We start from the raw sequence: 15,605 nt of genomic DNA, 5'->3' as shown, positions 1-15,605 counted from the left end.
CATGAATGTACACAGAGTTATACCAACTGGAACTCATCTTTCAGCCAGGATTTTGTGAGGGACTGTGCCAAGGGATTTAAAGTCCATCTTTATGACATCTTTAAAATGCCACAGCAGTGCCCAGTCAAACACTGCAGCCACCTTTGTAACAAGAGGAGCTGAAAGTCAGGCTCCTCACTCTGGTATTTAGCCCTATAACAAGAGGCCTGGTTTTCAAAACAGCTGAGCTCCCAGCAGCTCTCCCATCATAGGAGCGTTGAGTGCTCAGCACATTTGAAAATCAAGCCACTTATTTGGGTATCTAAATATAGATGGAGGAGCACAGTTTCAGGTTCCAATTTTTGAAAATCTTGGCTGCGATGTTAGGTTGAGGTAGTTCGGGGCACCTACTTTTATCTGGAAGCAGGGCTCCATGTCCTTATTTTGGAAAATATCCAGATGCTCAGTTCTCACTAGCCTTTCTAGTCACAATTCTAGCTCACTTCTTTACCTAGCCATCCATCCATAGGCATTTGTATAACACCCATCACCAGGGTATCTATGCACAGCTTCATCCGTCATTTAAATTCTTACCTCCATCTTGAGAGGGGGATATTGGAATGTTAGTGTTAGCTCATCAGTGAGCTTTTCATTAGTTTCCTGAATCTCAGCAATAATATTGACTTTGATGAGAAGTTCATCCTCCACAGATGTTATAGTCTTCATATAAGCATCAGCTGCTATATTCAGAGGGAGCTGAATAACTGGACAAACAACAGGGGAAAAAAAGATGTTAATGCAGCATATTCTGTACACAACAGAAGGCTGAAGCAGAAAGTCAGTTGATCTTCATGAAAATGTTTGGTGATATCTATTCTACATAGACTGGATGTGCTGCACAGCTTTAATTATGGACCAATAAATGGTGACTGTTTTGCTTCTCGTTTAACGTGGTTCCAACTGGGGATGTAAATAATGGTTAACAAAAGTAACCGTGTAACTGGGGAACTATGGGTGTGGGGGGTGCTGCAGAATCCCCACGTTTTACATGGGGCTCCACTGCCAGCCCCTGCTGCGGGGGATCCCGGCTGCCGGCCCTCACCGCTGGCCCCAGTGCCCGGGGACTCCGCTGCCCACCCCCGCGCCCAGGGTTTCTCCTGGCTGCCGCCCCCGGGGCAGCAACGGAGTCCTGGGCTCAGGCAGCAGAGGAGTTTAATCATTAACCGAAACAGATAAGACTGATGCTTATCCATTAACTGGTTAAACTTTTACATCCCTAGTTCCAATATGGGCAGAAGGTGAATTATCTGCAGAGGCTGTGGGCTGAAACTCACAGAAAAGGGTGGGGCTGCTGTTACTAAGCAAGCCATGGTTAGGACTGAGGAATGGAACTCCAAAGAAAGTCCCACCCAGGCCTCCGCACAGTAATGATGGGGCCTATATGTGTAAGAACCAGGGACATGAAGACCCTCTGGGAGAAAAGTTCAAGTGAACAATATCTGATTGACAAGGGAAGATTCTGTCCCATATGTAACTCTCTTGGCAGCAGCGCTCAGCACTTATTAGTTATAGTGTGTTTCCTTGATTCAGAAGTAGTTTGATAGGATGGATTGTAAAGTGCCTACGTGCATTTGGACGTATGAAATGCATAGATGCATTTGGGATACTTCCACTTCTTTGCCAGAGGCACAGGACATAAGGTATTGATTGTGATTATGTAAATTCTCTCCTCTTCTTAACTTCGCATTTTATTCCTAATTTTCTGGAAAACTTCCTTAGTGCTTGTGAAAAGCACCCAGACTTGACTTGCAGGAGACTGAATTCTATCTAGCCACAAAATCTCCATCCAACTAATCTTCTTTATATTTCCTGTCCTCGCCTTTAAAGTGCCAACCTATGTAGCAGACCTCCACCCCCCCAAATGGTAGAGCTAGTGTCCTATCACATACATTCTGTGTATTCAGATGGCCATTTGATATATGTAATAACACTCATGAATCCCCAGAATTTAATGTATTTTAGCCTGAATGACTATTCCTCTGAAGACTCTTACTACAAGTGCATTATTTGCTGTTAATTATTTGTCATTCATTAGTCTCCTGTTTTAAAAAATTTCAGTCATCTAGTCAGGGATTGGAAATACTCTCACGTGACCCCCAGTGACACACAATGAATAACAGTTATGGGGCAGCCCATCGTCTGAAATTAGTTTGTGTAAACTATTCTGCAAATAACAGCCAAGAATGAATACATTTGCAGAAGCCCTGAATCAGTTCATCAACAATTTAGAAACAGAAACAACACAAATGGGTTTAAATTCACAATCCCCAACTATCTCACCACCAATAATCCAACCAATTTTAGCTGCCAAAATCTGCAAATTGGTGTGTTGGTTTTAGTGCTGTTGACACTCATCCACTGGAAACTGGACTGAAGTTAGCAAACTTATTTCACTCAGGCAACCAAAAGGCCATCAAATTAAATGCAAATGTTTCAGATTATAAACTCTTTGGGAATGTCTCTCTTTGTTCTGTGTTTGTACAGAACCTAGCATAATGGGGTTCTGATCCTTGACTGGGGCTCCTACGCACTACCACAGAAGAAATAAATAATGATAATGATCATTATATAGACTCCCCTGCACAAATCCCTCTTTGCTATGCCATAAGCATCGTCAGACCACAGGTCATACACCTGTGTTGATTCACAGTCATTCCACACTAGCTCTCTTGAAGACACATTGCAGTATCATAAGAGAAGGCACATGGGATAGGACAGATTCATGGACCCACCAGGTTTGCCTTTGGTCTGGACAGTCTGTTTGATGGATCCAAGATTGGCCTCTACTTTCCCGGTGTAGGACTGCAGTTGGCAAGAGGCAACGAGATTGATCGTGCATGCACCAGCAGAACTGTTTTGTACCATGATGTTCAGATTAATGGGATTGCCCAGCCATAAAACTTTTTCGCCCTCTACGTCCAGTTGGATCCCAGCCTGGAGGGGTGGAAGAGGAGTTGTGCTCTCACAAACTGCCAAATTTGAAGAGTTCAGATAGGAGCAAGCCTTTTCCACAGCTTTCCTTTCCTCTGGAGAGCCTGAATACCAGGAAAAGGAAAAGCAAAGCTGAAGTCATAATAAATAATGTGAACTGTAGTTTCCTCAATCTGGTCCAATTTTTCTGTTTATCCTTCTGCTAAAATATAGACAGCATAGCAAGACATGCTTCCCAGCACTGAGCACTGCATGTTTAAACTAGTCTACATATCTCTCCGGATTTTACTCTACCATAGGATCTAAACAGTAGGTGAACACACCAGGCCAGATTTTCAGAAGTGACCAGTAATTTTGTGGGTTGTCAATTTGAGACACTTCAGAGGACCCTGATCTTTAGAAGGCAGGTGCTCAGCACTTCCTGAAAATCAGTCTCTCAAGTTGGGCACCCAAACCACACTACTCTTTTTTGAAAACTTAGGCCACCAGGTATACACAACTCAAGGGTGAAGGAGGATGACTGGGAGTCAATATCAATATATGTGGTGGCCAAAAACTACACTAAAAGTGTTCCATAGAACTTTGTACATACAGAATGGAGCGTGAAGCAGGTTCAGAGATCCCAGGCTTCTGTTCACAAGAATGGGCTAGCACAAAGACCTAAGACTGCAAGAGCTGAGGAGAAGTAATCTTATCTAAAATATCTATATTGGAAGACTGGTGAGAAGAAGGATCAAATGCAGAGTCTAACTTAAATGCCTTTCTGCAATGTTCCTCTGATTTCCCAATTTGGCTGTTCCTCAAATGAGATGTTTTAATAGTCACATTGCTTAACATAGCAAGTTTTGGGTATGTGGTAAGGGGGGCGGGGGAAGGAGCTGTTTCTTGAAATATGATATAATTTGTTGATAGAAGAAGATAAGAAATGGAGCAGTTTTGGATCAAGCAGAACTGCTGAATCTATTGGGCCTACTTCTCTTGTTAATAGCATGCTTGCTACAACCTCTTACTAGAAAACAGCCAGCAGGTGTCACTGCGGACACAAAGATACTCATACGCGAATTTTCCTGAGTCCCTCGCTGTTTCTGAATGTATTTTGCTGAGTAGTACACTTTAAATGTGCATTACTAAAGCAGCCGATCGGATTTCCACACTGATAAAGCATGTGACTACTCTGGTGTCTGCAGAAAACCATATGACCAGCAGTCTCATCTTATCTTCTACAGGATGCTGGAAAGATCTCAGCTGGTCACCTTCTGGGAATTTGTACTGTGTCGTAATGTCTTCCCTTCTGTTCTTCCCAACAGCTTTGGTGCTGATGCTCTTCCCAATGGCCTTGGTCTCCTCACGCAGTTTGACAAGTTTCTGTTTGCCATTCACGTTCTTCACTTGCCAGAAGACCCTGTCGGCATTCACTTCAGCAAACACAAACTTGGAGTCGTACAGCAAATAGACTTCTCCACTTCTGATGGCTTTTAGTGGACAAGGGCCGCACTGGTAAACACCTAAAGAGTATGTTGAATGTTACTTGCTTTTCACATGTATTAAGTGAGGCTCCATTTTCCTCAATCACCACATACACATAATATCCCTGACCTCCCACAGCAGTGGCCCACCCCCCATGGTAACGGAACCTGGCAATAAATACTCCTCCACACTAGTTCCGAGCCCAAAACTTTTTCGCTCCTTTAAGTAGCAGATTTTTTACATGATGAAATGTGACTTGTATCAAAGGTGCAAAGCTCAGAGTGGCCTGTAAGAACTTCTATATATTTTACTCTCTTGAAGAAACACAGAATGAGAAAGAGACAGTCTTGTGATTCAGGGAATTGGTCTCTGGAACCCTGGGTTCAACTCCCCGTCGTGCCATTGATCTGCTGTGTGATCTTGGGTAAGGCCCTTTAACCCTCTGTACCCCAGTTCCCCATCTGTAATATAGGATACTACTACCCTATTTGACAATACTTCCTGTCATTGACAGATGTATAGAACGAGGGCCAGTAATACCTTCCCAGGGAAACCCTACAGAAAGGGCAACATTACATGGGAAACCTGAGAAGCTGCAATTTGTGGTTTCTGACTCACTGTCCGGTTGGGGAGAGGAAATCATGGTCCTCCTGTTGTGAAGCCTTTGCAGAAATCCCATGGCTCAGAAGGTATTGGGACCTTGATGCTACTCCCTGGGCCTCCTGGCTAGCAGCACAGCACCTGCCTCCTCCTCTACTATAAACCGTTCCCCAAAAGAAAGCAGTGTGAGAATGTTATGATTAACTGCCATGGAGTTTGCAAGAACACCAGGTAGAGAAACTGTTCCATGACGATGCAATCTCTGTCCACCTTCCTGAAGCCTATGAAGCCCTAACCACATGGGGTTTCCCTCCATAGGTTCAAAGGAGTGACACCCTTCCCTCAGCTGTTTTAGGATTAAAGGAGTGGGATTTCTCTTCCTTTCAGCCCATTCGCAATGCAGAGTGGGGATGGAAAAGGGATTGTGGGTCAGATAAGGCCCCTGAAGTATGGGCTACTGGACTGAGACTCAGGAGTCCTGAATTCTATTCCCAGCTTTGCCACTGACCTGCTGGGTGACCTTGGACAAAGCACAGCTCTGTGCCTCAGTTTCCCTATATGTAAAACAGGGATAATGATACTGACTTCCTTTGTAAATCAGTTGAAATCTACTGATGAAAAGCACGATATAAGTGTTTTATTGTTATTTGAAATCTGATTGTTGATTTTTTAAGGAACTTATTTTTTCTCAAGACACTGGGAACAATTCCCCATAAGAACCATTCAGGTTCAGTGCACTAAGGGCCTTGTCCCAGTTTAAACTTCCTATTATTCATTACACTCTGTCCCCTTCCCTCACTTTGCAGTCCCCTAGTGCTTCGTTAGATGCCATCTCCCTCCAGCCTCCTCCTTACTCTGGAGTAGGAGAGATCTGATAAATAATCCCACTCTTTGTCTGTTCACTGTTGGTAGCCCTGGTTGCCATCCCCAGCCCAGCTGATGCTGCTAGGAATCCTACCACATTCTCCCCTATGAAACCAGCTGCAGACATGCAATTTCTAAGCAGGTTTTACAAAGCAGCAAAAGATTTCCGAAGCCCAATATCACGGCGCTTCCTGAGCACCTCCAATTCCCATTGACTATAACGAGAGTTGACAGGGCTTAGCACCACGCAGCACTGCAGGATCAGGCCCTTTGTATCTAGCTGCATGTGCTGGAGTTCAGCATATTTCAGTTTGCAATGATATTTCTAGGCCTTCTTTATTTCAGCTCTTCTGACTCCTGCTACAATTATACAGTTGCTGACTACTCTGTTCCCAAACCCGAAATGGCAAGGGACAGCATATTAAATAGCATCGGTAACAGGGGCTAATTACAGGCCAACCCTTTGAAACCTGCTTTATCGGTAGGATCTAGAGATGCATACTGATGGATGTTGGAAACTGACCCAAAAAGGTACAGGTTGAAAAAAGTGTGTCAACAGAATTTACTGTAAAATAAAAAGAGTGCTTTGCCTTTCTATAGTGCTTGTAATCTGAGGACATCAAAATGCTTTGCTAACATTAATCAATTAGTCTTCACAACACTCTTTTAGGCAGGTAACTATCATCTCCTGTTCAATAATGGGTAAACTGAGGCCCAGAGAGGCAAAATGACTTGCCCAAGGTCACCCAGTAAATCAGGGCAGAGATGAGAACAGAACCCAGATCAGGAGCCCATGCTCCAACCCCTTAAACCATTTTCATTTCCTAGTGCCATCAAAGGTTTGATTTTCTGCTTGCAAAAATGCCATAACATTTATATCCACGGCACCAGCAGTGAGGCCAAAGGATTTTCATTTAAGAGGTCAGAGCATAGGGCTGGGAACCAGGAGATCTAACTTCTATTCTCAGCTCTACCCCTGTGTGAACCTGGGCAACTCACTTCACTCAGGTTTGACATGAATTGGATTAGTCAAGTGCTTAAAGTGTTTAAGTGCTTTGCTGAAAAATTTTCCTTGTAGAATATCCCCTCCTGCCTCCCAAATCACAATAGAGTCTCTTTGTTTGTAAATCTTACCTTGACTTATCTCCTGTGGGGTGGCATCAACTGCCTGCCAACCATCAAAACCCTGGGGCAAGTCTGGCCTTTTCATCCACACATCATTCCACACGTGAAAATTCCTACATGCAATTAGGTTGCAAAGTTAAAAACAAAATTATTTGCACCCTGCAATTTAACATGCATGTTCAGCCTCATGGACCCAAAGAGCTGAGTGATCATATTGATCCCCCAGAGGAAGAAGTGGGCTCAGTTTTGTACACTGACTCATTTTTACAGCAGATATACTTTTTTAAAGAATGGGGGGAGGAAATCTGTATTTTCCATGCATCACGTCCTTTGCACGTTGTGAGAAGAGAGCTGTAAACCACTGCAGCAGTCTTACCTCTTTCTGTCTTTAATTGTCTGATTGGGTCAGATTGTGATCTCCTTACTCACACTGACTGGTAGTTTACACTGCAGCTTTACCACTGGGGGCAACAGGGCCGGCGCAACCCATTAGGCGACGTAGGCGGTCGCCTAGGGCGCTACAATTTGGGGGGCGGCGACTGCGGCGGTATTTCAGCGGCGGGACCTTCCGCCGCCTCTGTGGGGGGCGGCATTTCGGGGTGGGACCTTCCGCCTAGGGCGGCAGAAAAGCTGGCGGCGCTCCTGGGTGGCAATGAGACTAGTTGGGGAGCCACGTGCTACTCAGCCTGAACAAGGGGGCCACAGTCTGGCCCTTTATTTGGAGAGAGGGAACAGGGACATGCACCTGTGCAGAGTGAGACCCTCGTCCAAAGCCTGCTGGCTTTGGTTAATGGGAATCTTACTATTGACGTCAATAGGCTTTGGATCGGGCCCAGAATGAAGCTGGGCTCCTAAACATGACCTGCCTCACTCACTATAAATCAGCTAGGCTTTTGATGCACACACAGCACCATCCACCTTTGCTCAGACCATTATGTGATCGTTGCTAAAAAGACCCTTAATGTTATTTTTAAAAATGTACGACCTGATCCAATGTCCACTGTAGGCCATAAAAGTCTTCCATTGAGTTAAAAGAGCACTGGATTAGGCCCTTACTGCTCATGGGCAAAGTATGATTTTCAAAGGCTCATGTGGCCAAGTCAACCCCAAATTGCATCAGGTCACTTGGAAACACTTCTCTGGTCCAAGGGTTGTTTCCATGACACATGTCAAGCACCAACCATGTAGTGGGGGCAAAAGACATATCTGGCTTCAAGACTAAGCTTGATAAGTTTATGGAGGGGATGGTATGATGGGATAGCCTAATTTTGGCAATTAATTGATCTTTGATTATTAGCAGGTAAATATGCCCAATGGTCTGGGATGGGATGTTAGATGAGGTGGGATCTGAGTTACTACAGAGAATTCTTTCCTGGGTGCTGGCTGGTGAGTCTTGCCCACATGCTCAGGGTTTAGCTGATCGCCATATTTGGGGTCAGGAAGGAATTTTCCTCCAGGGCAGATTGGCAGAAGCCCTGGGGGGGTTTCGCCTTCCTCTGCAGCGTGGGGCATGGGTCACTTGCTGGAGGAGTATCTGCACCTTGAGGTCTTTAAACCACGATCTGAGGACTTCAATAACTCAGATATAGGTTAGGGGTTTGTTACAGGAGTGCGTGGGTGAGATTCTGTGGCCTGCGTTGTGCAGGAGGTCAGACTAGATGATCATAATGGTCCCTTCTGACCTTAAAGTCTATGAGACACTAGAACTAAGTAATACGTAAGTTTTTTTTTCATTTTCTTCACCCACAAAGATGGCTGAAACACTTTTCCATGTGGTTTGCAGGAAAATTCACCTTCAGAAAGAGACCAAGCATGCAAAATTTCAGCCGGATAGGACAGAAAGATATGAGCAGGTCAAAACAAGAGCTTAGAATGGAACAGTTTGGGAATCCTTAACTACAGCTGCAGCTAAAGCTATAACACAAACCCTGCTCGAGCCCAAACTGTCTATTCCTCTCAGATGCAGGTCTAACAGGGAAATGCCTATAGAAAATATTCAAGCTACCTCTTATTGTTCAGCTGCAAACTCAAAATAATAGAGAAGTCCTAAAAGAAAAACCTCCTGGTGCTTAGAAATACCAATGAAAGTTCTACAGGAAAGCTTCAGGAGTACAGGAATTATCTAGCATTCTTTAGAGTTACCAGACAGAGTCTGATGTCATGTCATTCAGTTTTTCGCCTTTTTCATTCAGGTAGATGTCAACTTTCAGATTTTCCTCAGTATCATGAGCCGAGGCGAAGTTAGTCACACTTCTGGCTGGAATCCCCAGGCAGCGCATGGCTGAAATATAGATGAACGAAACCTCACTGGGAAAAGCTGTTTGGAAAGTTCCCCACCACCAGCTGCACTGTGTGGAGGAATCTCTCCCCAGTGTTTGGTGTATCAGGAAAGATGGATGGTACCGTATTTTACCTGTAGTAAGAAGTCCAGAGAAAACCCAGCACTGACCAAAGCAGATGGGTTTTTTTGTTTTGTAGTATTTCTGCAAAATTGGAGCACTTCCTGTCCAGGCCACGGGGGAGGTTCCGCCAGTATAGGTTCCTGACCAGTTCCCAAAAAGGACTCCTGAGTCATCATTGGAATTAACCTCAGACACAGAGAACAGAGAAAACAAAGTCAGGCAAGAGACTCAGTGGAACTCAGACTTGTCACGGAGATCTCTTCTGTGCCTGCACTTCCTCTGGGCACAGGGCACCCACTGCCACTGTAACTATGACAGTTAGCAAGGCTGTCTTGCTATCATTAGCTGGCTTCCCTCAGCCAGCTGCCCATGTTCTTCCTGTAAGGCTCAGACATCCAGAGGGGAGGTGTAACTGCTGCTCAGAGGAGCTGTAACTCAGCATGCATTTTGCATCATAAGTTCTTCTAGTGCACTGAATGGGGAACATACCATGTACAACAGCTGTTCTCCTGATTCTTGCCCTGCAGAGAGTACAACTTCAGCATAGCAGCCAAGCATCAGAAAGGACTGGCTAGATAATGTGTGGATGCTACATTGCAGCTACCTTTTCCCTCTGCCAGTTTCTTCAGACCCTCCTCCATGTGAGTTATAAGCAAAATCCATTTCAAATTAGGCCTGTAATGGTTTTCTAAATGCCAGGGGCGCAGAAGAGATTGAGACAGACAAACAGGAGGAAGAGGGGTTGGGACAAACTGATTTGTAGCAGCAAAACAAAAAGAAATGAGTCAATGGCAAGTCACTTCTCAGAGAGACTCACCAAGGCAGACATGGCTCTCGACACAATCACAGGATCTTTTCTAACTTTTTGCTTGAGTTTACTTTTGTCCAGGAGATACATACAGGAGTCCAAGACGTCTTCCTCAAACTGTTTTGGAGAGAAAAAAAAAGGCCCATTTACTTGCTGCTCCAAATGCAAACTGCCTGATTCTGACAAGTCTATTTGAGTTTTCTTACAGCAACTAATCGATATGACTCAGATTAACCTCCAAACCTTATTATGTCAAATGAATTTAGTGTTCATGAAAGGTACTGGATTGACTTCCATGGAGACTGAAGTTCACCAGTTATCTACAGAACAGGGCCCCAGAACTGTCATACCTCTGTCTTAGGCTGAAATGGAAGGACCTCCTCTGGGTGGGGGGGCAAGCATAGACCAGTCTCCATGCATTAATATATAGGACCTTATCCAGCAATCCTTACTCATGTGAGTAGTCTTTAGTTACATTAATAGTCTCACCGAAGTCAGTGGAACTACTCATGTGAGTAACAAAAGCTTGTGAGAGTAAAAGGTAGAATGAATAAATCTATATATTGCCACCTAACCGTAGAGAGACAAGGTGGGGGAGGCAATATCTTTTATTGGACCAACTTCTGTAAATGAGAGAGACATGCATACACAGAGCTCTTCTTCAGTCCTCTGAGACCTTTCTCCCTCGCGGGGTCTCAGAACCCAGGCTCCAACCTGAACGTAAACGTTTACACTACAATTTTATAGCTGCTGCAGCCAAAGCCCCACAAGCCTGAGTCAGCTGATCTGAGCCAGCCACAGCCATGCAGTCCATCTTTTATTGCAGTGCAGACATACCTCTTACTTTGTTTTGTTTATTTATTTATTACTTGTGTGAACAGAGAATTCAAGAAATATGCCAGAGAGCACTAGAGGCTAAAGCTCTCTATCTATAGCACACATACAGATTTCCTCCACTTCTCTGCTAATGGTATCTCACAGCTGCCTTGGCGAGTGACCTTTATGAGTTACAGGGTAGTTCACCCACCGTGCTCATTCAGTCACTGGTCAACCAGTATAGTGTGTAAATTACATGATGAGGTCTTTAGACCATTTGGGCCCAGTTCTCCCCTTTCTTACACTGATGTAACAGAGTGGAGAATCAGGTCTTTTATTTCTTAACACTTTCTGAATATCATTATCACACTAATAACAACCACTTTTTAAATCAAATCTATCGTTTAGGGTTTTATACTGTCTCCAATCACGGTAATATCTGAGTGCCTACCATGTTAAATCAACAGCAATAGCAAAGTCCCTAGTGGACTTCATGGAGTCTCTGGCATGTCTCCCTTTTCGAGGTAAAAACCTCTGCTTGGACTAGGGTTTTTGCTTTCTATCTTTTAGATTTCATTAATTTACCTTTTAAAACCATGTCTTGGGGGACTGTGGCTTGGTATTGGGGGGGTTGAGTAGAAGGGGTGTCCGTGCCGTGTCATGCATACGGTGGGGAGGCCTTTTTGAAGAATAAGGTTTCACAAAGTTTCCTAAAGATGGTTAGACTCTGGATTTGCCTGAGATCCTCTGGAAGTTGGCTCCATAGCCACCTCCCCTCTACCAAGAATGCTTTAATCATGTGTGTTACTTTAAGCATGTGAGTATTCGCATTGAAATGAATAAGAGTACTCATGACCTCTGAGATATGTGCTTACGTAGCTCCTTGAACTGGGGTCTCAATGAAAGGTCACATTTGTTGGAATAGCACCTGCTTATGTTGAGAGAGAGAGAGCGAGTACATGTGATCATGCCCATATTATTACTGTCTTTTACCTGTCCAAAATTCCAGGGTCTTCCAACTATATTTTGTATTGATCCAACATAGATGTAGCCTGTGTCACTGAGAACGTACTCCAATCTTTCAGTATCATTAGGCATGAAAACTGTGTCAGCTGAAGAAAACACATGAACATGTTACTTGATTTTCATGCACTTTGTAGAAAACTTTTCAAAGGCTGAACAAGTCTTTTCTGTTCTTGAAACATAAAGCTAGTGAAGCTTAGAGTTAGTAGCACTGGTTCCAGAAGAATGATTAAACAGCGTTCAGATTTAAGTCCTGAACTTTCTTCCGTCCCTGGAAAAATAACCATGTTCTCTATGAAACGGTAGAAAACGTATTTATTTTTAACACCTACTCGTTCGCAATGAACTGGAGGGTGAACCCCTTTTTCCCATTGATGAGCCACTACTCAGAGAAACGGTGCCATTGGCTTAAATGAGACCATTAGTGTGAATAATGAAGCACCAATGGGAGTAAGGGATTCACAGTCACAGTCAGGCCCAGTATCGGTGCTAAATATTATTGGCTGACATTCCATGGCTTGCAGAATTAGGCGTCAGTGTTTTAAAGAGAAGAGGAGCAAGAAACTGAGAATAAAGAGGGAAAGTCTCATCATCTCCTATAGCAGTCATTGTAACCATGTCACGAGGCCATTTCTATTACCTTCACACCAAGGGTTGAACAACACGTAGACAACTTTGTTTCCAGGGTTATAAATGTGAGGCCCAGTTTTCACACTCAGAAAGTATTTTCCAACAGCTGCATCTGCCGGACTGGTCACAGCTACCAGGCACTAAGCAAAGCACAAGGCAGGTGATTATCCACCACATTGCCCCCTCTTCAATGTGAACAAGTGTGGTACAAGTAACACTCTCCGATCTTACAGCAACGAATCTAGTCAAGCCTGTGGCGCGTGCTGAAGGGAGAAATGGAGGGGATGAGGACGAGGCAGCTGTCAGAAATATAGTGATAGAGCGATGAATTAAACGGGACGGTGTTTCTCCTATAAAGCTAGTGAGCAGGCAGCAGAAGCCAATCTCAGAGCTCTGAGTACTCTCCCATGTCTCCCAATTAACTCCCCTTCCCATATTGCAGTGACTCTTTCCCTGGCACAGAAAAGGGCACAGCTTCCCTTGAAGCCTGCTGACTCCGTTCCACCTTGCATCCATCTGCCTCAAAGGGGGCCTTAGGGAGTGACACAGGTGTTCTCGCTCTCCCCAAAGCTGAGTGTAGTCCCTGCTTCCACAGCGCCCTCAGGCCCTGGCATACCCAGAGCACCCACTCTGCCAATGCAGCACTGAATGGTCCTTTCATTTGCCACTTGAATGAATTATGTGTACAAGTGATAGGTCTACCTCCTTCCCACTGGTGTTAGAGATGTTGGCACACCAGCGCCGGGAGTCCTGCCCAGACCTCAGGTTCATCGACAACAGGGTCTCGTTGGATTCCATTGGATTCTCACCTAGAAATAGATCAATACAAAATACAGAGGAGGTGTGAATCAGCATGTGATAAGATGACAAGGTCTAATGGTTAGACCAGGTGTATGGTAGTCAGGACTACAAAGTTCTATTTCCTATTCTCATGCTTTGATCTATAATCTAGCTACCAGCCAAGGTCTGGAAGAAATTAAGTCTCCACCATGATGGTGTAGTATAAAATTGGCCTGGTGCATCCAAACCTTCACCCTTTTCTGTAGCAGCATTGGCTAGTGTTGAGACTGGATACCATACACGTCTGGTCGGGCTAGTGTACCCCAGTATGGCAACTCCTGCATTGCTAGACATACCTCTGAGAGCTAAAGGGTTGTGTTCTTACCGACACTGAGCTGCACCACCACTTTGTCATTGTCTTTCAGCTCCCGGTCAAAGGTCAGCTTTAACTGAAACACCTGCCCTCGTCTCACAATCAGACTGGTGTTCTCATGATATTCCTCAGTGTGATGAAGACAGGCATTTTGCTTTTGGAGCAAATCAACTGCAAGGGTCTTCAGGCTGCTGGCTGGAAACAGTGAGCAAGGAGGGAGAAAGAGAAACGGTTTGATGTTAAAACACTCCAGTGGGGGGGGAATTCCAGTTGCTTTTACTGTTTATTTTGTTAAATAACGAAAACAACTGAGTGCAGTTTCTATTCTTAGTGGGGTGGGACCCAACTCCCAAGCCCATCTACGTGTGTTTGATGACTAAGTGCAAACAGCCTTTAAAGAGATTTAGGACCGACTCACGTTAGGACCCCAAACAATCATCCTGCCTCCAAACTCCCCCCACCTCAGTGTTAACTAGTCAATAACATCGTGCAAGGGAGGGTGAAAGTGACTAGAAATAACAGTGAAACAGAACAGGCTCTGATTACCCAGTGCCCAAACTGAACGAAATGTACGAAATACAAATAAATTAGATTCTTAAAATTCCTTCAGTTTTCTTAAGTTCAGATGTCACTGGCAGCAAAGTATAACCAAGCCATAGACACAAAGGGCCCCATTCATCTCTACACCCAACCAGCACTAGGCACAGGGCCCAAAACGGGAGGGCAAAGGTGACTTTATGCCACTTTTTCCTTACCCAATCTGGGTGCCAATGTAGGGCTGCTCTCCCTTGGGCCTGGCTGCCAAAGGCCCCAAGGAGTCATCGAGGCAGGTGGGAACTGCCAGAGCACAGAAGCACTCCACTCATGTCTCCGTTCCCTCAGGAATAGCCCCCAACGTGTCTCCTGTTTGGGGACCTGCTATCGTAGCTGGCATTGAACAATCTGTGCTGATGCTATGCCACATGGGGCGCTTCCCTTATCTCAAGGGCATTCCTCAGAACAGCCAGTGTAACGGGACTGCAGCACAGGGATGACATAACCAGCATCTAAACAGCCAACATGCAGCATCAGGAGTAGTACCCAGAACCTTCATTTCCAAAAACACCGGCCTCTACCACACAAATTAAGCTTGTGCTGCTCCTTCAGCTCTGCTTGTAGAGGTCTTCATTTTTGCACCTGTAGGAGCTAAGCGTTCATACCCTGTGGCGAGGGGTACGGGATGGTTGGAACAATAGATAGCTAGATTCTAGTCTGATGCCAAATGTGTTCAGTTTAGTTGGCAATTGTGTTGTTTGTACCAGTTGCTCCTCTGGCACAATGGAACTCTACAACGAGGGTAAAGTTCATCTGTGGGGGACAGAACTTTCTCAAGGGCTGGCCCAGGACTGTGGAATGAACTCCTATAGGAACTAAAGTATCAGGAGGTAGCCGTGTTAGTCTGTATCCACAAAAACAACAAGGAGTCTAACATTTATTTGGGCATAAGCTTTCATGGGTAAAAAACCCACTTCTTCAGATGCATGGAGTATCTGAAGAAGTGAGGTTTTTTACCCACGAAAGCTTATGCCCAAATAAATCTGTTAGTCTTTAAAGTGCCACCGGACTCCTTGTTGTTTTTATATGAACTAAAGACCATCCCAAACCTCACCACTGTGCACTCCGAGTGCAAGACACATTTCTTTGACTTTACCTTCTTTCATTTACACATAGAACAACATGCATGTGTATAGATATTAATAAACAAATA

The 15,605-nt window shown here is 44.6% G+C and overlaps 1 protein-coding gene across 1 annotated transcript in view; it reads right to left on the bottom strand.

The window, feature by feature from the left end:
- LOC112114401 (protein-glutamine gamma-glutamyltransferase 4) overlaps nucleotides 1-15,605 on the bottom strand; it is a 28,292-nt gene that overhangs the window by 4,578 nt on the left and 8,109 nt on the right. The window contains exons 2-12 of the mRNA XM_024211111.2: nucleotides 13,871-14,053; nucleotides 13,408-13,514; nucleotides 12,716-12,845; nucleotides 12,046-12,164; nucleotides 10,246-10,353; nucleotides 9,440-9,614; nucleotides 9,169-9,307; nucleotides 7,036-7,139; nucleotides 4,224-4,475; nucleotides 2,772-3,074; nucleotides 574-743 (exon numbers count right to left, since the gene is read on the bottom strand). Of these exons, the coding sequence (XP_024066879.1) occupies nucleotides 574-743; nucleotides 2,772-3,074; nucleotides 4,224-4,475; nucleotides 7,036-7,139; nucleotides 9,169-9,307; nucleotides 9,440-9,614; nucleotides 10,246-10,353; nucleotides 12,046-12,164; nucleotides 12,716-12,845; nucleotides 13,408-13,514; nucleotides 13,871-14,053 (1,790 nt within the window). The remainder of the gene's footprint in view (nucleotides 1-573; nucleotides 744-2,771; nucleotides 3,075-4,223; nucleotides 4,476-7,035; nucleotides 7,140-9,168; nucleotides 9,308-9,439; nucleotides 9,615-10,245; nucleotides 10,354-12,045; nucleotides 12,165-12,715; nucleotides 12,846-13,407; nucleotides 13,515-13,870; nucleotides 14,054-15,605) is intronic.

This window comes from Terrapene carolina, unplaced genomic scaffold (assembly GCF_002925995.2).
Source record: "Terrapene carolina triunguis isolate 2854851 unplaced genomic scaffold, T_m_triunguis-2.0 Scaffold34021, whole genome shotgun sequence".
Classification (NCBI taxonomy): Eukaryota; Metazoa; Chordata; order Testudines; family Emydidae; genus Terrapene; species Terrapene triunguis.
The sequence above is the reverse complement of the archived record's forward strand: the minus strand, read 5'-3'. Positions and strand labels throughout refer to the sequence as shown.